Below are 26220 nucleotides of genomic sequence, written 5' to 3' on the forward strand. Positions count from 1 at the left end.
TATGGAAATATGCATTGTTGTTCACATGTTGATTTGACAAAATTTTACAATAGATGCCCTTCCTGATGTAACCATCCCCATTTATTTGGGCTTGGGACCGGCATGAAGAAACACACTGGTTTGTGCATCCCCTGTGGCTGGGTTATTAAAATGTATTTATCCTTTATTAAAACTAAATTTCTAATGTATTGCAGTGTCATCACAGAATTTTTCTACAACTACAATTTTGGGAACATCTGCAGCAGACACAACTGCAACAACACAGCTTACTTTGAAAACATCTTCAGTTCAATCAACAGGTAAGTCAAATTCAAACATGGCAAATGCTTCAACAGTCACCTTACATTCAGGTTCAAAAAATTCAACAACTTTAACAACACCTACTGCTATCATAATACCACAAACAACTTCTTTGGTTTCAACTTTTTCAATATCATCACTTTCAACTACTACCATATCTTCCTCCACATCTACAGAAGCCTCTCAAACAACACCTTCAACTTCATCAAATTTACCTACTACAGTGTCAAGTACGACTTCATCTCAGACCACCAGTTCTTCCTCACCATCTTTGGAAACTTCTTCAATATTGTCTACAACTACAACTACATCACCAGCTGAACCAACAACTACCACTTCATCACCAGTAACTACAAAATCCCAAACATCTACATCATCAAAGTCTACAGTAAACTATCTAACAACACCTTCAGCGACCACAACATTATCCACTGAATTACTACCCTACACTTCATCACCTCTTACTACAAAAGGTCAAAAACTGACTTCAGCCTCAACATCTACAGAAACCTCACAAACAACACCTCCAACAACTTCACAATCATCTAATGCAGTTTCAACTACAGCTTCATCTCAGACAACCACTTCTGCATCAACATTTTTGGAAACATCTACAGCATCACCTACAACAACAACTTCATCACCTACTGTATCTTCATCTACCACCTCATCACAAGTAACTACAAATTCCCAAACATCTTCAGCCTCAACATCCACAGTAAGCTCTCTAACAACACCTTCAGCTACCACAACATTATCCACTGAATTACCACCCTACACTTCATCACCTCTTACTACAAAAGGTCAAAAACTGACTTCAGCCTCAACATCTACAGAAGCCTCACAAACTACACCTAAGACTTTACAAATTTTACCTACAACAGTGTCAAGTACAACTACATTTCAGACCACCACTTCTTCCTCACAATCATTGGACACTTCTACAATATCGTCTACAACTAGGACTGCATCACTAACTGAACCAACAACTACCACTTCATCGCCAGTAACTACAAAATCCCAAACAACATCTACATCATCAACGTCCACAGTAAGTTCTCTAACAACACCTTCAGCTACCACAACATTATCCACTGAATTACCACCCTACACTTCATCACTTCTTACTACAAAAGGTCAAAAACTGACTTCGGCCTCAACATCTACAGAAACCTCACAAACAACACCTCCAACAACTTCACAATCATCTAGTGCAGTTTCAACTACAACTTCATCTCAGACCACCACTTCTGCATCAACATTTTTGGAAACATCTACAGCATCACCTACAACAACAACTTCATCACCTACTGCATCTTCAGCTACCACCTCATCACAAGTAACTACAAATTCCCAAACATCTTCAGCCTCAACATCTACAGTAACCACTCCAACTACACTTCCAACAACAAGTGCATCATCAACTGAAGTATCAACTAGCACTTCATATCCTTTTACCACAAAAAGTCAAACAACAACTTCAACCTCAGCTACAACCTCTGAAACAACATCATCACCCTCAACAGCAGCTGCAACCTCTGAAACAACATCATCACCCTCATCATCATCTGCAACCTCTGAAACAACATCATCACCCTCATCATCATCTGCAACCTCTGAAACAACATCATCACCCTCAACAGCAGCTGCAACCTCTGAAACAACATCATCACCTACCACGGCATCATCTAGTGAAGCATCAACTAGTACTACATCTTTTGAAACAACAGCAAGTCAAACAATGACTTCAGCCTCAACATCTACAGAAACCTCTCCAACAACACCTTCAAGTACTTCACAATCATCTAGTGCAGTTTCAACGACAACTTCATCTCAGACCACCACTTCTGCATCAACATCTATGGAAACATCTACAGCATCACCTACAACAACAACTTCATCACCTACTGTATCTTCAGCTACCACTTCATCACCAGTAACTACAAAATCCCAAACATTATCTTCATCATCAACATCCACAGTAAGCTCTCTAACAACACCTTCAGCTACCCCAACATTATCCACTGAATTACCACCCTACACTTCATCACCTCTTACTACAAAAGGTCAAAAACTGACTTCAGCCTCAACATCTACAGAAACCTCACAAACAACACCTCCAACAACTTCACAATCATCTACTGCCGTTACAACAACAACACAATCTGAAACCACCAGTTCATCAAAATCTTCAACATCTGCAATTCCACCTACAACTACATCATCACCATCTACTGAGCCATCAACTCCTACTTCATTGCCAGTAACTTTAAAGTCTGAAACAACATTTCCAGCATTAACATCTATAGTAACCTCACCAATAACTACAACTAGTACCGCATCATCTACTGAAGCATCAATTAGCACTTCATTGTCAGATAGTACAAACTTTCAAACAACCACTTCATCCTCCACATCTACACAAACCTCTCAAACAATAGCTTCTGCTTCATCAAATTTACCTACTACAGTGTCAAGTACAACTTCATCTCAGACTACCACTTCTTCCTCACCATCTTTGGAAACTTCTACAATATCGTCTCCAGCTACAACTGCATCACCAACTGAAACAACTACCACTTCATCACCAGTAACTACAAAATCCCAAACATCATTTACATCATCAATGTCTATAGTAAGCTCTCTAACAACACCTTCAGAAACCACATTATCCAATGAAGCATCAACTTCTAGTTCATTCCCACTTGCTACACAAGTTCAAACAACGACTTTACCCTCAACATCTACAAAGACCTCACAAACAACAGCTCCACCAACTTCAGAATCATCAACCGCGGTTAAAACTACAACATCATCTCAAACCACCACTTTTCCATCTTCATCTTCAACATCTGAATTACCACATATAACTACAACTTCATCATCTACTGAAGCATCAACTCCTACTTCATTGCCAGTAACTACAAAGTCTGAAACATCATTTCCAGCATTAACATCTACAGTAACCTCACCAATAACTACAACTAGTACTGCATCATCTACTGAAGCATCAATTAGCACTTCATCGTCAGATACTACAAACTTTCAAACAACCACTTCATCCTCCACATCTACAGAAGCCTCTCAAACAATACCTTCAGCTTCGTCAAATTTACCTACTACGGTATCAAGTACAACTTTGTATCAGACCACCACTTCTTCCTCACCATCTTTGGAAACTTCTACAATATTGTCAACAACTACAAATGCATTACCAACTGAAATATCTACCACTTCATCACCAGTAATTACAAAATCCCAAACATTATCTTCATCATCAACGTCTTCAGTAAGTTCTCTAACAACACCTTCAGAAACCACATTATCCACTGAAGCATCAACTTTCAGTTCATCCCCACTTGCTACACAAGTTCAAACAACGACTTTACCCCCAACATCTACAAAAACCTCACGAACAACAGCTCCACAAACTTCAGAATCATCTACTGCAGTTGAAACTACAACATCATCTCAAACCACCACTTCTCCATCTTCATCTTCAACATCTGCAATACCACATATAACTACAACTTCATCATCTACTGAACCATCATCTACCATTTCATTGCCAGTAACTACAAAATCTCAAACAACATTTTCATCATCAACATCCACAGTAATCTCACCAACAACAACTTCAACTAGAACTGCATCATCTATTGAAGCATCAATTAGCACTTCATCGTCTGTTGCTACACAAGGTCAAACAACCACTTCTTCCTCCACATCAACAGAAGCTTCACAAACTACACCTAAGACTTTACCAATTTTACCTATAACAGTGTCAAGTACAACTACAATTCAGACCACCACTTCTTCCTCACAATCATTGGACACTTCTACAATATCGTCTATAACTAGGACTGCATCACTAACTGAACCAACAACTACCACTTCATCGCCAGTAACTACAAAATCCCAAACAACATCTACATCGTCAACGTCCACAATAAGCTCTCTAACAACACCTTCAGCTACCACAACATTATCCACTGAATTTCCACCCTACACTTCCTCACCTCTTACTACAAAAGGTCAAAAACTGACTTCAGCCTCAACATCTACAGAAACCTCACAAACAACACCTCCAACAACTTCACAATCATCTAGTGCAGTTTCAACTACAACTTCATCACAGACCACCACTTCTGCATCAACATTTTTGGAAACATCTACAGCATCACCTACAACAACAACTTCATCACCTACTGTATCTTCAGCTACCACCTCATCACAAGTAACTACAAATTCCCAAACATCTTCAGCCTCAACATCTACAGTAATCACTCCAACTACACTTCCAAAAACAAGTGCATCATCAACTGAAGCATCAACTAGCACTTTATATCCTGTTACCACAAAAAGTCAAACAACAACGTCAACCTCAGCATCAGTTGCAACCTCTGAAACAACATCATCACCCTCAACAGCAGCTGCAACGTCTGAAACAACATCATCACCCTCATCATCATCTGCAACCTCTGAAATAACATCATCACCCTCAACAGCAGCTGCAACTTCTGAAACAACATCATCACCCTCAACAGCAGCTGCAACTTCTGAAACAACATCATCACCCCCATCATCATCTGCAACCTCTGAAACAACATCATCACCCTCAACAGCAGCTGCAACTTCTGAAACAACATCATCACCTACCACGGCATCATCTAGTGAAGCATCAACTAGTACTACATCTTTTGAAACAACAGTAAGTCAAACAACGACTTCAGCTTCAACATCTACAGAAACCTCTCCAACAACACCTTCAAGTACTTTACAATCATCTAGTGCAGTTTCAACTACAACTTCATCTCAGACCACCACTTCTGCATCAACATCTATGGAAACATCTACAACATCACCTACAACAACAACTTCATCACCTACTGTATCTTCAGCTACCACTTCATCACCAGTAACTACAAAATCCCAAACATTATCTTCATCATCAACATCCACAGTAAGCTCTCTAACAACACCTTCAGCTACCACAACATTATCCACTGAATTACCACCCTACACTTCATCACCTCTTACTACAAAAGGTCAAAAACTGACTTCAGCCTCAACATCTACAGAAACCTCACAAACAACACCTCCAACAACTTCACAATCATCTACTGCCGTTACAACAACAACACAATCTGAAACCACCAGTTCATCAAAATCTTCAACATCTGCAATTCCACCTACAACTACATCATCACCATCTACTGAGCCATCAACTCCTACTTCATTGCCAGTAACTTTAAAGTCTCAAACAACATTTCCCGCATTAACATCTATAGTAACCTCACCAATAACTACAACTAGTACCGCATCATCTACTGAAGCATCAATTAGCACTTCATTGTCAGATAGTACAAACTTTCAAACAACCACTTCATCCTCCACATCTACACAAACCTCTCAAACAATAGCTTCTGCTTCATCAAATTTACCTACTACAGTGTCAAGTACAACTTCATCTCAGACCACCACTTCTTTCTCACCATCTCTGGAAACTTCTACAATATCGTCAACAACTACAAATGCATTACCAACTGAAATATCTACCACTTCATCACCAGTAACTACAAAATCCCAAACATTATCTTCATCATCAACGTCTTCAGTAAGCTCTCTAACAACACCTTCAGAAACCACATTATCCACTGAACCATCAACTTCCAGTTCATTCCCACTTGCTACACAAGTTCAAACAACGACTTTACCCTCAACATCTACAAAAACCTCACAAACAACAGCTCCACCAACTTCAGAATCATCAACTGCGGTTAAAACTACAACATCATCTCAAACCACCACTTTTCCATCTTCATCTTCAACATCTGAATTACCACATATAACTACAACTTCATCATCCACTGAAGCATCAACTCCTACTTCATTGCCAGTAACTACAAAGTCTAAAACATCATTTCCAGCATTAACATCTACAGTAACCTCACCAATAACTACAACTAGTACTGCATCATCTACTGAAGCATCAATTAGCACTTCATCGTCGGATACTACAAACTTTCAAACAACCACTTCATCCTCCACATCTACAGAAGCCTCTCAAACAATACCTTCAGCTTCGTCAAATTTACCTACTACAGTATCAAGTACAACTTTGTATCAGATCACCACTTCTTCCTCACCATCTTTGGAAACTTCTACAATATCGTCAACAACTACAAATGCATTACCAACTGAAATATCTACCACTTCATCACCAGTAACTACAAAATCCCAAACATTATCTTCATCATCAACGTCTTCAGTAAGCTCTCTAACAACACCTTCAGCTACCACAACATTATCCACTGAATTACCACCCTACACTTTATCACCTCTTACTACAAAAGGTCAAAAACTGACTTCAGCCTCAACATCTACAGAAACCTCTCCAACAACACCTCCAACAACTTCACAATCATCTAGTGCAGTTTCAACTACAACTTCATCTCAGACCACCACTTCTGCATCAACATCTATGGAAACATCTACAGCATCACCTACAACAACAACTTCATCACCTACTGTATCTTCAGCTACCACTTCACAACCAGTAACTACAAAATCCCAAACATTATCTTCATCATCAACGTCCACAGTAAGCTCTCTAACAACACCTTCAGCTACCACAACATTATCCACTGAATTACCACCCTACACTTCATCACCTCTTACTACAAAAGGTCAAAAACTGACTTCAGCCTCAACATCTACAGAAACCTCTCCAACAACACCTCCAACAACTTCACAATCATCTAGTGCAGTTTCAGCTACAACTTCATCTCAGACCACCATTTCTGCATCCACATTTTTGGAAACATCTACAGCATCACCTACAACAACAACTTCATCACCTACTGTATCTTCAGCTACCACCTCATCACAAGTAACTACAAATTCCCAAACATCTTCAGCCTCAACATCTACAGTAACCACTCCAACTACACCTCCAACAACCAGTGCATCATCTGCTGAAGCATCAACTAGCACTTCATATCCTGTTACCACAAAAAGTCAAACAACTTCAATCTTACCATCAGCTGCAACCTCTGAAACAACATCATCACCCTCAACAGCAGCTGCAACCTCTGAAACAATATCATCACCCTCAACAGCAGCTGCAACCTCTGAAACAACATCATCACCCTCATCATCATCTGCAACCTCTGAAACAACATCATTACCCTCAACAGCAGCTGCCACCTCTGAAACAACATCATCATCTACCACGGCATCATCTAGTGAAGCATCAACTAGAACTACATCTGTTGAAACAACAGTAACTCAAACAACGACTTCAGCCTCAACATCTACAGAAACCTCTCCAACAACACCTTCAAGTACTTCACAATCATCTAGTGCAGTTTCAACTACAACTTCATCTCAGTCCACCACTTCTGCATCAACATCTATGGAAACATCTACAGCATCACCTACAACAACAACTTCATCACCTACTGTATCTTCAGCTACCACTTCATCACCAGTAACTACAACATCCCAAACATTATCTTCATCATCAACGTCCACAGTAAGCTCTCTAACAACACCTTCAGCTACCATAACATTATCCACTGAATTACCACCCTACACTTCATCACCTCTTACTACAAAAGGTCAAAAACTGACTTCAGCCTCAACATCTACAGAAACCTCTCCAACAACACCTCCAACAACTTCACAATCATCTAGTGCAGTTTCACCTACAACTTCATCTCAGACCACCACTTCTGCATCAACATCTATGGAAACATCTACAGCATCTCCTACAACAACTTCATCACCTACTGTATCTTCAGCTACCACTTCATCACCAGTAACTACAAAATCCCAAACATTATCTTCATCATCAACGTCCACAGTAAGCTCTCTAACAACACCTTCAGCTACCATAACATTATCCACTGAATTACCACCCTACACTTCATCACCTCTTACTACAAAAGGTGAAAAACTTACTTCAGCCTCAACATCTACAGAAACCTCTCCAACAACACCTCCAACAACTTCACAATCATCTAGTGCAGTTTCAGCTACAACTTCATCTCAGACCACCATTTCTGCATCCACATTTTTGGAAACATCTACAGCATCACCTACAACAACAACTTCATCACCTACTGTATCTTCAGCTACCACTTCATCACCAGTAACTACAAAATCCCAAACATTATCTTCATCATCAACGTCCACAGTAAGCTCTCTAACAACACCTTCAGCTACCACAATATTATCCACTGAATTACCACCCTACACTTCATCACCTCTTACTACAAAAGGTCAAAAACTGACTTCAGCCTCAACATCTACAGAAACCTCTCCAACAACACCTCCAACAACTTCACAATCATCTATTGCAGTTTCAGCTACAACTTCATCTCAGACCACCACTTCTGCATCCAAATTTTTGGAAACATCTACAGCATCACCTACAACAACAACTTCATCACCTACTGTATCTTCAGCTACCACCTCATCACAAGTAACTACAAATTCCCAAACATCTTCAGCCTCAACATCTACAGTAACCACTCCAACTACACCTCCAACAACCAGTGCATCATCTGCTGAAGCATCAACTAGCACTTCATATCTTGTTACCACAAAAAGTCAAACAACTTCAATCTCAGCATCAGCTGCAACCTCTGAAACAACATCATCACCCTCATCATCATCTGCAACCTCTGAAACAACATCATTACCCTCAACAGCAGCTGCCACCTCTGAAACAACATCATCATCTACCACGGCATCATCTAGTGAAGCATCAACTAGAACTACATCTGTTGAAACAACAGTAACTCAAACAACGACTTCGGCCTCAACATCTACAGAAACCTCTCCAACAACACCTTCAAGTACTTCACAATCATCTAGTGCAGTTTCAACTACAACTTCATCTCAGACCACAACTTCTGCATCAACATCTATGGAAACATCTACAGCATCACCTACAACAACAACTTCATCACCTACTGTATCTTCAGCTACCACTTCATCACCAGTAACTACAAAATCCCAAACATTATCTTCATCATCAACGTCCACAGTAAGCTCTCTAACAACACCTTCAGCTACCATAACATTATCCACTGAATTACCACCCTACACTTCATCACCTCTTACTACAAAAGGTCAAAAACTGACTTCAGCCTCAACATCTACAGAAACCTCTCCAACAACACCTCCAACAACTTCACAATCATCTAGTGCAGTTTCAGCTACAACTTCATCTCAGACCACCATTTCTGCATCCACATTTTTGGAAACATCTACAGCATCACCTACAACAACAACTTCATCACCTACTGTATCTTCAGCTACCACTTCATCACCAGTAACTACAAAATCCCAAACATTATCTTCATCATCAACGTCCACAGTAAGCTCTCTAACAACACCTTCAGCTACCACAACATTATCCACTGAATTACCACCCTACACTTCATCACCTCTTACTACAAAAGGTCAAAAACTGACTTCAGCCTCAACATCTACAGAAACCTCTCCAACAACACCTCCAACAACTTCACAATCATCTAGTGCAGTTTCAGCTACAACTTCATCTCAGACCACCACTTCTGCATCCAAATTTTTGGAAACATCTACAGCATCACCTACAACAACAACTTCATCACCTACTGTATCTTCAGCTACCACCTCATCACAAGTAACTACAAATTCCCAAACATCTTCAGCCTCAACATCTACAGTAACCACTCCAACTACACCTCCAACAACCAGTGCATCATCTGCTGAAGCATCAACTAGCACTTCATATCTTGTTACCACAAAAAGTCAAACAACTTCAATCTCAGCATCAGCTGCAACCTCTGAAACAACATCATCACCCTCATCATCATCTGCAACCTCTGAAACAACATCATTACCCTCAACAGCAGCTGCCACCTCTGAAACAACATCATCATCTACCACGGCATCATCTAGTGAAGCATCAACTAGAACTACATCTGTTGAAACAACAGTAACTCAAACAACGACTTCAGCCTCAACATCTACAGAAACCTCTCCAACAACACCTTCAAGTACTTCACAATCATCTAGTGCAGTTTCAACTACAACTTCATCTCAGACCACCACTTCTGCATCAACATCTATGGAAACATCTACAGCATCACCTACAACAACAACTTCATCACCTACTGTATCTTCAGCTACCACTTCATCACCAGTAACTACAAAATCCCAAACATTATCTTCATCATCAACGTCCACAGTAAGCTCTCTAACAACACCTTCAGCTACCATAACATTATCCACTGAATTACCACCCTACACTTCATCACCTCTTACTACAAAAGGTCAAAAACTGACTTCAGCCTCAACATCTACAGAAACCTCTCCAACAACACCTCCAACAACTTCACAATCATCTAGTGCAGTTTCAGCTACAACTTCATCTCAGACCACCACTTCTGCATCCACATTTTTGGAAACATCTACAGCATCACCTACAACAACAACTTCATCACCTACTGTATCTTCAGCTACCACCTCATCACAAGTAACTACAAATTCCCAAACATCTTCAGCCTCAACATCTACAGTAACCACTCCAACTACACCTCCAACAACCAGTGCATCATCTGCTGAAGCATCAACTAGCACTTCATATCCTGTTACCACAAAAAGTCAAACAACTTCAATCTCAGCATCAGCTGCAACCTCTGAAACAACATCATCACCCTCAACAGCAGCTGCAACCTCTGAAACAATATCATCACCCTCAACAGCAGCTGCAACCTCTGAAACAACATCATCACCCTCATCATCATCTGCAACCTCTGAAACAACATCATTACCCTCAACAGCAGCTGCCACCTCTGAAACAACATCATCATCTACCACGGCATCATCTAGTGAAGCATCAACTAGAACTACATCTGTTGAAACAACAGTAACTCAAACAACGACTTCAGCCTCAACATCTACAGAAACATCTCCAACAACACCTTCAAGTACTTCACAATCATCTAGTGCAGTTTCAACTACAACTTCATCTCAGACCACCACTTCTGCATCAACATCTATGGAAACATCTACAGCATCACCTACAACAACAACTTCATCACCTACTGTATCTTCAGCTACCACTTCATCACCAGTAACTACAAAATCCCAAACATTATCTTCATCATCAACGTCCACAGTAAGCTCTCTAACAACACCTTCAGCTACCATAACATTATCCACTGAATTACCACCCTACACTTCATCACCTCTTACTACAAAAGGTCAAAAACTGACTTCAGCCTCAACATCTACAGAAACCTCTCCAACAACACCTCCAACAACTTCACAATCATCTAGTGCAGTTTCAGCTACAACTTCATCTCAGACCACCACTTCTGCATCCACATTTTTGGAAACATCTACAGCATCACCTACAACAACAACTTCATCACCTACTGTATCTTCAGCTACCACCTCATCACAAGTAACTACAAATTCCCAAACATCTTCAGCCTCAACATCTACAGTAACCACTCCAACTACACCTCCAACAACCAGTGCATCATCTGCTGAAGCATCAACTAGCACTTCATATCCTGTTACCACAAAAAGTCAAACAACTTCAATCTCAGCATCAGCTGCAACCTCTGAAACAACATCATCACCCTCAACAGCAGCTGCAACCTCTGAAACAATATCATCACCCTCAACAGCAGCTGCAACCTCTGAAACAACATCATCACCCTCATCATCATCTGCAACCTCTGAAACAACATCATTACCCTCAACAGCAGCTGCCACCTCTGAAACAACATCATCATCTACCACGGCATCATCTAGTGAAGCATCAACTAGAACTACATCTGTTGAAACAACAGTAACTCAAACAACGACTTCAGCCTCAACATCTACAGAAACCTCTCCAACAACACCTTCAAGTACTTCACAATCATCTAGTGCAGTTTCACCTACAACTTCATCTCAGACCACCACTTCTGCATCAACATCTATGGAAACATCTACAGCATCTCCTACAACAACTTCATCACCTACTGTATCTTCAGCTACCACTTCATCACCAGTAACTACAACATCCCAAACATTATCTTCATCATCAACGTCCACAGTAAGCTCTCTAACAACACCTTCAGCTACCACAACATTATCCACTGAATTACCACCCTACACTTCATCACCTCTTACTACAAAAGGTCAAAAACTGACTTCAGCCTCAACATCTACAGAAACCTCTCCAACAACACCTCCAACAACTTCACAATCATCTAGTGCAGTTTCAGCTACAACTTCATCTCAGAGCACCACTTCTGCATCCACATTTTTGGAAACATCTACAGCATCACCTACAACAACAACTTCATCACCTACTGTATCTTCAGCTACCACCTCATCACAAGTAACTACAAATTCCCAAACATCTTCAGCCTCAACATCTACAGTAACCACTCCAACTACACCTCCAACAACCAGTGCATCATCTGCTGAAGCATCAACTAGCACTTCATATCCTGTTACCACAAAAAGTCAAACAACTTCAATCTCAGCATCAGCTGCAACCTCTGAAACAACATTATCACCCTCAACAGCAGCTGCAACCTCTGAAACAATATCATCACCCTCAACAGCAGCTGCAACCTCTGAAACAACATCATCACCCTCATCATCATCTGCAACCTCTGAAACAACATCATTACCCTCAACAGCAGCTGCCACCTCTGAAACAACATCATCATCTACCACGGCATCATCTAGTGAAGCATCAACTAGAACTACATCTGTTGAAACAACAGTAACTCAAACAACGACTTCAGCCTCAACATCTACAGAAACCTCTCCAACAACACCTTCAAGTACTTCACAATCATCTAGTGCAGTTTCAACTACAACTTCATCTCAGACCACCACTTCTGCATCAACATCTATGGATACATCTACAGCATCACCTACAACAACAACTTCATCACCTACTGTATCTTCAGCTACCACTTCATCACCAGTAACTACAAAATCCCAAACATTATCTTCATCATCAACGTCCACAGTAAGCTCTCTAACAACACCTTCAGCTACCATAACATTATCCACTGAATTACCACCCTACACTTCATCACCTCTTACTACAAAAGGTCAAAAACTGACTTCAGCCTCAACATCTACAGAAACCTCTCCAACAACACCTCCAACAACTTCACAATCATCTAGTGCAGTTTCAACTACAACTTCATCTCAGACCACCACTTCTGCATCAACATCTATGGAAACATCTACAGCATCACCTACAACAAGAACTTCATCACCTACTGTATCATCAGCTACCACTTCATCACCAGTAACTACAAAATCCCAAACATTACCTTCATCATCAACGTCCACAGTAAGCTCTCTAACAACACCTTCAGCTACCACAACATTATCCACTGAATTACCACCCTACACTTCATCACCTCTTACTACAAAAGGTCAAAAACTGACTTCAGCCTCAACATCTACAGAAACATCTCCAACAACACCTCCAACAACTTCACAATCATATAGTGCAGTTTCAGCTACAACTTCATCTCAGACCACCATTTTTGCATCCACATTTTTGGAAACATCTACAGCATCACATACAACAACAACTTCATCACCTACTGTATCTTCAGCTACCACCTCATCACAAGTAACTACAAATTCCCAAACATCTTCAGCCTCAACATCTACAGTAACCACTCCAACTACACCTCCAACAACCAGTGCATCATCTGCTGAAGCATCAACTAGCACTTCATATCCTGTTACCACAAAAAGTCAAACAACTTCAATCTCAGCATCAGCTGCAACCTCTGAAACAACATCATCACCCTCAACAGCAGCTGCAACCTCTGAAACAATATCATCACCCTCAGCAGCTGCAATCTCTGAAACAGCATCATCACCCTCATCATCATCTGCAACCTCTGAAACAACATCATTACCGTCAACAGCAGCTGCCACCTCTGAAACAACATCATCATCTACCACGGCATCATCTAGTGAAGCATCAACTAGAACTACATCTGTTGAAACAACAGTAACTGAAACAACGACTTCAGCCTCAACATCTACAGAAACCTCTCCAACAACACCTTCAAGTACTTCACAATCATCTAGTGCAGTTTCAACTACAACTTCATCTCAGACCACCACTTCTGCATCAACATCTATGGAAACATCTACAGCATCACCTACAACAACAACTTCATCACCTACTGTATCTTCAGCTACCACTTCATCACCAGTAACTACAAAATCCCAAACATTATCTTCATCATCAACGTCCACAGTAAGCTCTCTAACAACACCTTCAGCTACCATAACATTATCCACTGAATTACCACCCTACACTTCATCACCTCTTACTACAAAAGGTCAAAAACTGACTTCAGCCTCAACATCTACAGAAACCTCTCCAACAACACCTCCAACAACTTCACAATCATCTAGTGCAGTTTCAGCTACAACTTCATCTCAGACCACCATTTCTGCATCCACATTTTTGGAAACATCTACAGCATCACCTACAACAACAACTTCATCACCTACTGTATCTTCAGCTACCACCTCATCACAAGTAACTACAAATTCCCAAACATCTTCAGCCTCAACATCTACAGTAACCACTCCAACTACACCTCCAACAACCAGTGCATCATCTGCTGAAGCATCAACTAGCACTTCATATCCTGTTACCACAAAAAGTCAAACAACTTCAATCTCAGCATCAGCTGCAACCTCTGAAACAACATCATCACCCTCAACAGCAGCTGCAACCTCTGAAACAATATCATCACCCTCAACAGCAGCTGCAACCTCTGAAACAACATCATCACCCTCATCATCATCTGCAACCTCTGAAACAACATCATTACCCTCAACAGCAGCTGCCACCTCTGAAACAACATCATCATCTACCACGGCATCATCTAGTGAAGCATCAACTAGAACTACATCTGTTGAAACAACAGTAACTGAAACAACGACTTCAGCCTCAACATCTACAGAAACCTCTCCAACAACACCTTCAAGTACTTCACAATCATCTAGTGCAGTTTCAACTACAACTTCATCTCAGACCACCACTTCTGCATCAACATCTATGGAAACATCTACAGCATCACCTACAACAACAACTTCATCACCTACTGTATCTTCAGCTACCACTTCATCACCAGTAACTACAAAATCCCAAAAATTATCTTCATCATCAACGTCCACAGTAAGCTCTCTAACAACACCTTCAGCTACCATAACATTATCCACTGAATTACCACCCTACACTTCATCACCTCTTACTACAAAAGGTCAAAAACTGACTTCAGCCTCAACATCTACAGAAACCTCTCCAACAACACCTCCAACAACTTCACAATCATCTAGTGCAGTTTCACCTACAACTTCATCTCAGACCACCATTTCTGCATCCACATTTTTGGAAACATCTACAGCATCACCTACAACAACAACTTCATTACCTACTGTATCTTCAGCTACCACCTCATCACAAGTAACTACAAATTCCCAAACATCTTCAGCCTCAACATCTACAGTAACCACTCCAACTACACCTCCAACAACCAGTGCATCATCTGCTGAAGCATCAACTAGCACTTCATATCCTGTTACCACAAAAAGTCAAACAACTTCAATCTCAGCATCAGCTGCAACCTCTGAAACAACATCATCACCCTCAACAGCAGCTGCAACCTCTGAAACAATATCATCACCCTCAACAGCAGCTGCAACCTCTGAAACAACATCATCACCCTCATCATCATCTGCAACCTCTGAAACAACATCATTACCCTCAACAGCAGCTGCCACCTCTGAAACAACATCATCATCTACCACGGCATCATCTAGTGAAGCATCAACTAGAACTACATCTGTTGAAACAAAAGTAACTCAAACAACGACTTCAGCCTCAACATCTACAGAAACCTCTCCAACAACACCTTCAAGTACTTCACAATCATCTAGTGCAGTTTCAACTACAACTTCATCTCAGACCACCACTTCTGCATCAACATCTATGGAAACATCTACAGCATCACCTACAACAACAACTTCATCACCTACTGTATCTTCAGCTACCACTTCATCACCAGTAACTACAAAATCCCAAACATTATCTTCATCATCAACGTCCACAGTAAGCTCTCTAACAACACCTTCAGCTACCACAACATTATCCACTGAATTACCACCCTACACTTCATCACCTCTTACTACAAAAGGTCAAAAACTGACTTCAGCCTCAACATCTACAGAAACCTCTCCAACAACACCTCCAACAACTTCACAATCATCTAGTGCAGTTTCAGCTACAACTTCATCTCAGACCACCATTTCTGCATCCACATTTTTGGAAACATCTACAGCATCACCTACAACAACAACTTCATTACCTACTGTATCTTCAGCTACCACCTCATCACAAGTAACTACAAATTCCCAAACATCTTCAGCCTCAACATCTACAGTAACCACTCCAACTACACCTCCAACAACCAGTGCATCATCTGCTGAAGCATCAACTAGCACTTCATATCCTGTTACCACAAAAAGTCAAACAACTTCAATCTCAGCATCAGCTGCATCCTCTGAAACAACATCATCACCCTCAACAGCAGCTGCAACCTCTGAAACAATATCATCACCCTCAACAGCAGCTGCAACCTCTGAAACAACATCATCACCCTCATCATCATCTGCAACCTCTGAAACAACATCATTACCCTCAACAGCAGCTGCCACTTCTGAAACAACATCATCATCTACCACGGCATCATCTAGTGAAGCATCAACTAGAACTACATTTGTTGAAACAACAGTAACTCAAACAACGACTTCAGCCTCAACATCTACAGAAACCTCTCCAACAACACCTTCAAGTACTTCACAATCATCTAGTGCAGTTTCAACTACAACTTCATCTCAGACCACCACTTCTGCATCAACATCTATGGATACATCTACAGCATCACCTACAACAACAACTTCATCACCTACTGTATCTTCAGCTACCACTTCATCACCAGTAACTACAAAATCCCAAACATTATCTTCATCATCAACGTCCACAGTAAGCTCTCTAACAACACCTTCAGCTACCATAACATTATCCACTGAATTACCACCCTACACTTCATCACCTCTTACTACAAAAGGTCAAAAACTGACTTCAGCCTCAACATCTACAGAAACCTCTCCAACAACACCTCCAACAACTTCACAATCATCTAGTGCAGTTTCAACTACAACTTCATCTCAGACCACCACTTCTGCATCAACATCTATGGAAACATCTACAGCATCACCTACAACAAAAACTTCATCACCTACTGTATCATCAGCTACCACTTCATCACCAGTAACTACAAAATCCCAAACATTACCTTCATCATCAACGTCCACAGTAAGCTCTCTAACAACACCTTCAGCTACCACAACATTATCCACTGAATTACCACCCTACACTTCATCACCTCTTACTACAAAAGGTCAAAAACTGACTTCAGCCTCAACATCTACAGAAACATCTCCAACAACACCTCCAACAACTTCACAATCATATAGTGCAGTTTCAGCTACAACTTCATCTCAGACCACCATTTTTGCATCCACATTTTTGGAAACATCTACAGCATCACATACAACAACAACTTCATCACCTACTGTATCTTCAGCTACCACCTCATCACAAGTAACTACAAATTCCCAAACATCTTCAGCCTCAACATCTACAGTAACCACTCCAACTACACCTCCAACAACCAGTGCATCATCTGCTGAAGCATCAACTAGCACTTCATATCCTGTTACCACAAAAAGTCAAACAACTTCAATCTCAGCATCAGCTGCAACCTCTGAAACAACATCATCACCCTCAACAGCAGCTGCAACCTCTGAAACAATATCATCACCCTCAGCAGCTGCAACCTCTGAAACAACATCATCACCCTCATCATCATCTGCAACCTCTGAAACAACATCATTACCCTCAACAGCAGCTGCCACCTCTGAAACAACATCATCATCTACCACGGCATCATCTAGTGAAGCATCAACTAGAACTACATCTGTTGAAACAACAGTAACTCAAACAACGACTTCAGCCTCAACATCTACAGAAACATCTCCAACAACACCTTCAAGTACTTCACAATCATCTAGTGCAGTTTCAACTACAACTTCATCTCAGACCACCACTTCTGCATCAACATCTATGGAAACATCTACAGCATCACCTACAACAAGAACTTCATCACCTACTGTATCATCAGCTACCACTTCATCACCAGTAACTACAAAATCCCAAACATTATCTTCATCATCAACGTCCACAGTAAGCTCTCTAACAACACCTTCAGCTACCATAACATTATCCACTGAATTACCACCCTACACTTCATCACCTCTTACTACAAAAGGTCAAAAACTGACTTCAGCCTCAACATCTACAGAAACCTCTCCAACAACACCTCCAACAACTTCACAATCATCTAGTGCAGTTTCAGCTACAACTTCATCTCAGACCACCATTTCTGCATCAACATTTTTTGGAAACATCTACAGCATCACCTACAACAACAACTTCATCACCTACTGTATCTTCAGCTACCACCTCATCACAAGTAACTACAAATTCCCAAACATCTTCAGCCTCAACATCTACAGTAACCACTCCAACTACACCTCCAACAACCAGTGCATCATCTGCTGAAGCATCAACTAGCACTTCATATCCTGTTACCACAAAAAGTCAAACAACTTCAATCTCAGCATCAGCTGCAACCTCTGAAACAACATCATCACCCTCAACAGCAGCTGCAACCTCTGAAACAACATCATCACCCTCAACAGCAGCTGCAACCTCTGAAACAACATCATCACCCTCATCATCATCTGCAACCTCTGAAACAACATCATTACCCTCAACAGCAGCTGCCACCTCTGAAACAACATCATCATCTACCACGGCATCATCTAGTGAAGCATCAACTAGAACTACATCTGTTGAAACAACAGTAACTCAAACAACGACTTCAGCCTCAACATCTACAGAAACCTCTCCAACAACACCTTCAAGTACTTCACAATCATCTAGTGCAGTTTCACCTACAACTTCATCTCAGACCACCACTTCTGCATCAACATCTATGGAAACATCTACAGCATCACCTACAACAACAACTTCATCACCTACTGTATCTTCAGCTACCACTTCATCACCAGTAACTACAACATCCCAAACATTATCTTCATCATCAACGTCCACAGTAAGCTCTCTAACAACACCTTCAGCTACCACAACATTATCCACTGAATTACCACCCTACACTTCATCACCTCTTACTACAAAAGGTCAAAAACTGACTTCAGCCTCAACATCTACAGAAACCTCTCCAACAACACCTCCAACAACTTCACAATCATCTAGTGCAGTTTCAGCTACAACTTCATCTCAGACCACCATTTCTGCATCCACATTTTTGGAAACATCTACAGCATCACCTACAACAACAACTTCATCACCTACTGTATCTTCAGCTACCACCTCATCACAAGTAACTACAAATTCCCAAACATCTTCAGCCTCAACATCTACAGTAACCACTCCAACTACACCTCCAACAACCAGTGCATCATCTGCTGAAGCATCAACTAGCACTTCATATCCTGTTACCACAAAAAGTCAAACAACTTCAATCTCAGCATCAGCTGCAACCTCTGAAACAACATCATCACCCTCAACAGCAGCTGCAACCTCTGAAACAACATCATCACCCTCAACAGCAGCTGCAACCTCTGAAACAACATCATCACCCTCATCATCATCTGCAACCTCTGAAACAACATCATTACCCTCAACAGCAGCTGCCACTTCTGAAACAACATCATCATCTACCACGGCATCATCTAGTGAAGCATCAACTAGAACTACATTTGTTGAAACAACAGTAACTCAAACAACGACTTCAGCCTCAACATCTACAGAAACCTCTCCAACAACACCTTCAAGTACTTCACAATCATCTAGTGCAGTTTCAACTACAACTTCATCTCAGACCACCACTTCTGCATCAACATCTATGGAAACATCTACAGCATCACCTACAACAACAACTTCATCACCTACTGTATCTTCAGCTACCACTTCATCACCAGTAACTACAAAATCCCAAACATTATCTTCATCATCAACGTCCACAGTAAGCTCTCTAACAACACCTTCAGCTACCATAACATTATCCACTGAATTACCACCCTACACTTCATCACCTCTTACTACAAAAGGTCAAAAACTGACTTCAGCCTCAACATCTACAGAAACCTCTCCAACAACACCTCCAACAACTTCACAATCATCTAGTGCAGTTTCAACTACAACTTCATCTCAGACCACCACTTCTGCATCAACATCTATGGAAACATCTACAGCATCACCTACAACAAGAACTTCATCACCTACTGTATCATCAGCTACCACTTCATCACCAGTAACTACAAAATCCCAAACATTACCTTCATCATCAACGTCCACAGTAAGCTCTCTAACAACACCTTCAGCTACCACAACATTATCCACTGAATTACCACCCTACACTTCATCACCTCTTACTACAAAAGGTCAAAAACTGACTTCAGCCTCAACATCTACAGAAACATCTCCAACAACACCTCCAACAACTTCACAATCATATAGTGCAGTTTCAGCTACAACTTCATCTCAGACCACCATTTTTGCATCCACATTTTTGGAAACATCTACAGCATCACATACAACAACAACTTCATCACCTACTGTATCTTCAGCTACCACCTCATCACAAGTAACTACAAATTCCCAAACATCTTCAGCCTCAACATCTACAGTAACCACTCCAACTACACCTCCAACAACCAGTGCATCATCTGCTGAAGCATCAACTAGCACTTCATATCCTGTTACCACAAAAAGTCAAACAACTTCAATCTCAGCATCAGCTGCAACCTCTGAAACAACATCATCACCCTCAACAGCAGCTGCAACCTCTGAAACAACATCATCACCCTCAGCAGCTGCAACCTCTGAAACAGCATCATCACCCTCATCATCATCTGCAACCTCTGAAACAACATCATTACCGTCAACAGCAGCTGCCACCTCTGAAACAACATCATCATCTACCACGGCATCATCTAGTGAAGCATCAACTAGAACTACATCTGTTGAAACAACAGTAACTGAAACAACGACTTCAGCCTCAACATCTACAGAAACCTCTCCAACAACACCTTCAAGTACTTCACAATCATCTAGTGCAGTTTCAACTACAACTTCATCTCAGACCACCACTTCTGCATCAACATCTATGGAAACATCTACAGCATCACCTACAACAACAACTTCATCACCTACTGTATCTTCAGCTACCACTTCATCACCAGTAACTACAAAATCCCAAACATTATCTTCATCATCAACGTCCACAGTAAGCTCTCTAACAACACCTTCAGCTACCATAACATTATCCACTGAATTACCACCCTACACTTCATCACCTCTTACTACAAAAGGTCAAAAACTGACTTCAGCCTCAACATCTACAGAAACCTCTCCAACAACACCTCCAACAACTTCACAATCATCTAGTGCAGTTTCAGCTACAACTTCATCTCAGACCACCATTTCTGCATCCACATTTTTGGAAACATCTACAGCATCACCTACAACAACAACTTCATCACCTACTGTATCTTCAGCTACCACCTCATCACAAGTAACTACAAATTCCCAAACATCTTCAGCCTCAACATCTACAGTAACCACTCCAACTACACCTCCAACAACCAGTGCATCATCTGCTGAAGCATCAACTAGCACTTCATATCCTGTTACCACAAAAAGTCAAACAACTTCAATCTCAGCATCAGCTGCAACCTCTGAAACAATATCATCACCCTCAACAGCAGCTGCAACCTCTGAAACAATATCATCACCCTCAACAGCAGCTGCAACCTCTGAAACAACATCATCACCCTCATCATCATCTGCAACCTCTGAAACAACATCATTACCCTCAACAGCAGCTACCACCTCTGAAACAACATCATCATCTACCACGGCATCATCTAGTGAAGCATCAACTAGAACTACATCTGTTGAAACAAAAGTAACTCAAACAACGACTTCAGCCTCAACATCTACAGAAACCTCTCCAACAACACCTTCAAGTACTTCACAATCATCTAGTGCAGTTTCAACTACAACTTCATCTCAGACCACCACTTCTGCATCAACATCTATGGAAACATCTACAGCATCACCTACAACAACAACTTCATCACCTACTGAATCTTCAGCTACCACTTCATCACCAGTAACTACAAAATCCCAAACAACATCTACATCATCAACGTCCACAGTAAGCTCTATAACAACACCTTCAGCTACCACAACATTATCCACTGAATTACCACCCTACACTTCATCACCTCTTACTACAAAAGGTCAAAAACTGACTTCAGCCTCAACATCTACAGAAACCTCTCCAACAACACCTCCAACAACTTCACAATCATCTAGTGCAGTTTCAGCTACAACTTCATCTCAGACCACCATTTCTGCATCCACATTTTTGGAAACATCTACAGCATCACCTACAACAACAACTTCATCACCTACTGTATCTTCAGCTACCACCTCATCACAAGTAACTACAAATTCCCAAACATCTTCAGCCTCAACATCTACAGTAACCACTCCAACTACACCTCCAACAACCAGTGCGTCATCTGCTGAAGCATCAACTAGCACTTCATATCCTGTTACCACAAAAAGTCAAACAACTTCAATCTCAGCATCAGCTGCATCCTCTGAAACAACATCATCACCCTCAACAGCAGCTGCAACCTCTGAAACAACATCATCACCCTCAACAGCAGCTGCACCCTCTGAAACAACATCATCACCCTCATCATCATCTGCAACCTCTGAAACAACATCATTACCCTCAACAGCAGCTGCAACCTCTGAAACAACATCATCATCTACCACGGCATCATATAGTGAAGCATCAACTAGAACTACATCTGTTGAAACAACAGCAAGTCAAACAACGACTTCAGCCTCAACATCTACAGAAACCTCTCCAACAACACCTTCAAGTACTTCACAATCATCTAGTGCAGTTTCAACTACAACTTCATCTCAGACCACCACTTCTGCATCAACATCTATGGAAACATCTACAGCATCACCTACAATAACAACTTCATCACCTACTGTATCTTCAGGTACCACTTCATCACCAGTAACTACAAAATCCCAAACATTATCTTCATCATCAACATCCACAGTAAGCTCTCTAACAACACCTTCAGCTACCCCAACATTATCCACTGAATTACCACCTTACACTTCATCACCTCTTACTACAAAAGGTCAAAAACTGACTTCAGCCTCAACATCTACAGAAACCTCACAAACAACACCTCCAACAACTTCACAATCATCTACTGCCGTTACAACAACAACACAATCTGAAACCACCAGTTCATCAAAATCTTCAACATCTGCAATTCCACCTACAACTACATCATCACCATCTACTGAGCCATCAACTCCTACTTCATTGCCAGTAACTTTAAAGTCTCAAACAACATTTCCAGCATTAACATCTATAGTAACCTCACCAATAACTACAACTAGTACCGCATCATCTAATGAAGCATCATTGTTGGATAATTCAAACTTTCAAACAACCACTTCATCCTCCACATCTACAGAAACCTCTGAAACAATAGCTTCTGCTTCATCAAATTTACCTACTACAGTGTCAAGTACAACTTCATCTCAGACTACCACTTCTTCCTCACCATCTTTGGAAAGTTCTACAATATCGTCTCCAACTACAAATGCATCACCAACTGAAACAACTACCACTTCATCACCAGTAACTACAAAATCCCAAACATCATTTACATCATCAACGTTTATAGTAAGCTCTCTAACAACACCTTCAGAAACTACATTATCCAATGAAGCATCAACTTCTAGTTCATCCCCTCTTGCTACACAAGTTCAAACAACGACTTTACCCTCAACATCTACAAAAACCTCACAAACAACAGCTCCACCAACTTCAGAATCATCTACTGCAGTTGAAACTACAACGTCCTCGCAGACCACCACTTCTCCATCTTCATCTTCAACTTCTGCAATACCACCTACAACTACAACTTCATCATCTACTGAACCATCAACTCCCACTTCATTGGCAATAACTACAAAGTCTCAAACAACATTTCCAGCATTAACAGCTACAGTAACCTCACCAGTAACTTCAACTAGTTCTGCATCATCTACTGAAGCATCAATTAGCAATTCATCGTTGGATACTACAAACTTTCAAACAACCACTTCATCCTCCACAGCTACAGAAGCCTCTCAAACAATACCTTCAGCTTTGTCAAATTTACCTACTACAGTGTCAAGCACGACTTCATCTAAGACCACCACTTCCTCGTCACCGTCTGTGGAAACTTCTACAATATCGCCAACAACTACAAATGCATCACCTAATGAACCACTGACGACCATTTCAGTGCCAGTAACTACAAAATTTGAAACATTGTTTTCATCATCGACATCTACAGTAAACTCACCAACAACAACTTTAACTACTACCGCATCATCTGCTGATTCATCAATTAGCACTTCATCGTCTATTGCTATAACAGGTAAAACAACTACTTCTTCCTCCACATCTACAAAAGCCTCTCAAATAGCACCTTCAACTTCATCAAATTTACCTAATACATTGTCAAGTTCGAGTTCATCTCAGACCACCATTTCTTCCTCACCATCTTTAGAAACTTCTACAATATCATCAACAACTACAACTGCATCACCAACTGAAACAACTACCACTTCATCACCAGTAACTACAAAATCCCAAACAACATCTACATTATCAACGTCTACAGTAAGCTCTCTAGCAACACCTTCAGAGACCACATTATCCAGTGAAGCATCAACTTCCAGTTCATCCCCACTTACTACACAAGTTCAAGCAACGACTTTACCCTCAACATCAAAAGAAGCCTCACCAATAACACCACCAACAACTTCAGAATCATCTACTGCAGTTATAATGAGAACTACTTCTGAAATCACTCCATCTTCATCTTTAGTATCTGCTAGACCACCTACAAAGACAACTGCATCATCTACTGAATCATCAAGAACCACGTCATTACCAGTAAATACACAATCTCAAACAACATTTTCAGCATCAACATTTACAGTAGCTTCTCCGACAACAACTTCAACTAGAACTGCATCATCTACTGAAGCTTCAATTAGCCTTTCATCGTCTGTTACTACACAAGGTCAAAGAATCACTTTATCTTCCACATCTACCCAAGAATCTCAACCAACATCTTCAGCTACCAGTGCATTATCTATTGAAGCATCAACTATCACATCATCCTATGTAATTACACAAGGTGAAACAACGACTTTAGCCTCAAAATCTATGGAAACCTCTCACACAATACCTTTGAGTAGTTTAGAATCATCTACTACAGCTTCAACTACAACTTCATCTCAATCTACAACTTCTGCTTCAACACCTTCTTCTTCAACATCTGCAATATCGACTCTAACTACAAGTATATTATCTATGAAATCTTCAACAACCACGTCATCACCAATCACTACAAATTCCAAAACAATGTCTGTAGCCTCCTCAACTACACAAACCTTTCCAACAAAGCCTTCAGCAAGCAGTGCATCTTCTAATGAAGTGTCACCTAGTACTTCATCACCTGTAACACCAGGTAAGAGAACAACTTTAGCCTCAACATCAATAGAGACCTCTGAAAAACCTCCAACTACTTCACAATTTTCTTCTG

The 26220-nt window shown here is 40.8% G+C and overlaps 1 protein-coding gene across 1 annotated transcript; it reads left to right on the forward strand.

Annotated features, from left to right (window-relative positions):
* The first annotated feature begins 316 nt into the window (after positions 1 to 316).
* Positions 317 to 26107, forward strand: LOC127529977 (pneumococcal serine-rich repeat protein-like). The gene is made up of 15 exons (XM_051935417.1): positions 317 to 4610; positions 5013 to 8915; positions 9105 to 10103; positions 10293 to 10958; positions 11226 to 11891; positions 12159 to 12821; positions 13089 to 18149; positions 18273 to 18995; positions 19348 to 20013; positions 20281 to 21279; positions 21379 to 23171; positions 23283 to 24889; positions 25087 to 25101; positions 25133 to 25799; positions 25874 to 26107. Exons 1-15 carry the CDS (start codon positions 317 to 319, stop codon positions 26105 to 26107), a joined length of 22956 nt encoding a protein of 7651 aa, XP_051791377.1.
* The last annotated feature ends 113 nt before the right edge of the window (positions 26108 to 26220 follow it).

The sequence above is a fragment of the Erpetoichthys calabaricus genome, chromosome 12 (genome assembly GCF_900747795.2).
Source record: "Erpetoichthys calabaricus chromosome 12, fErpCal1.3, whole genome shotgun sequence".
In the NCBI taxonomy this organism is placed as follows: domain Eukaryota; kingdom Metazoa; phylum Chordata; class Cladistia; order Polypteriformes; family Polypteridae; genus Erpetoichthys; species Erpetoichthys calabaricus.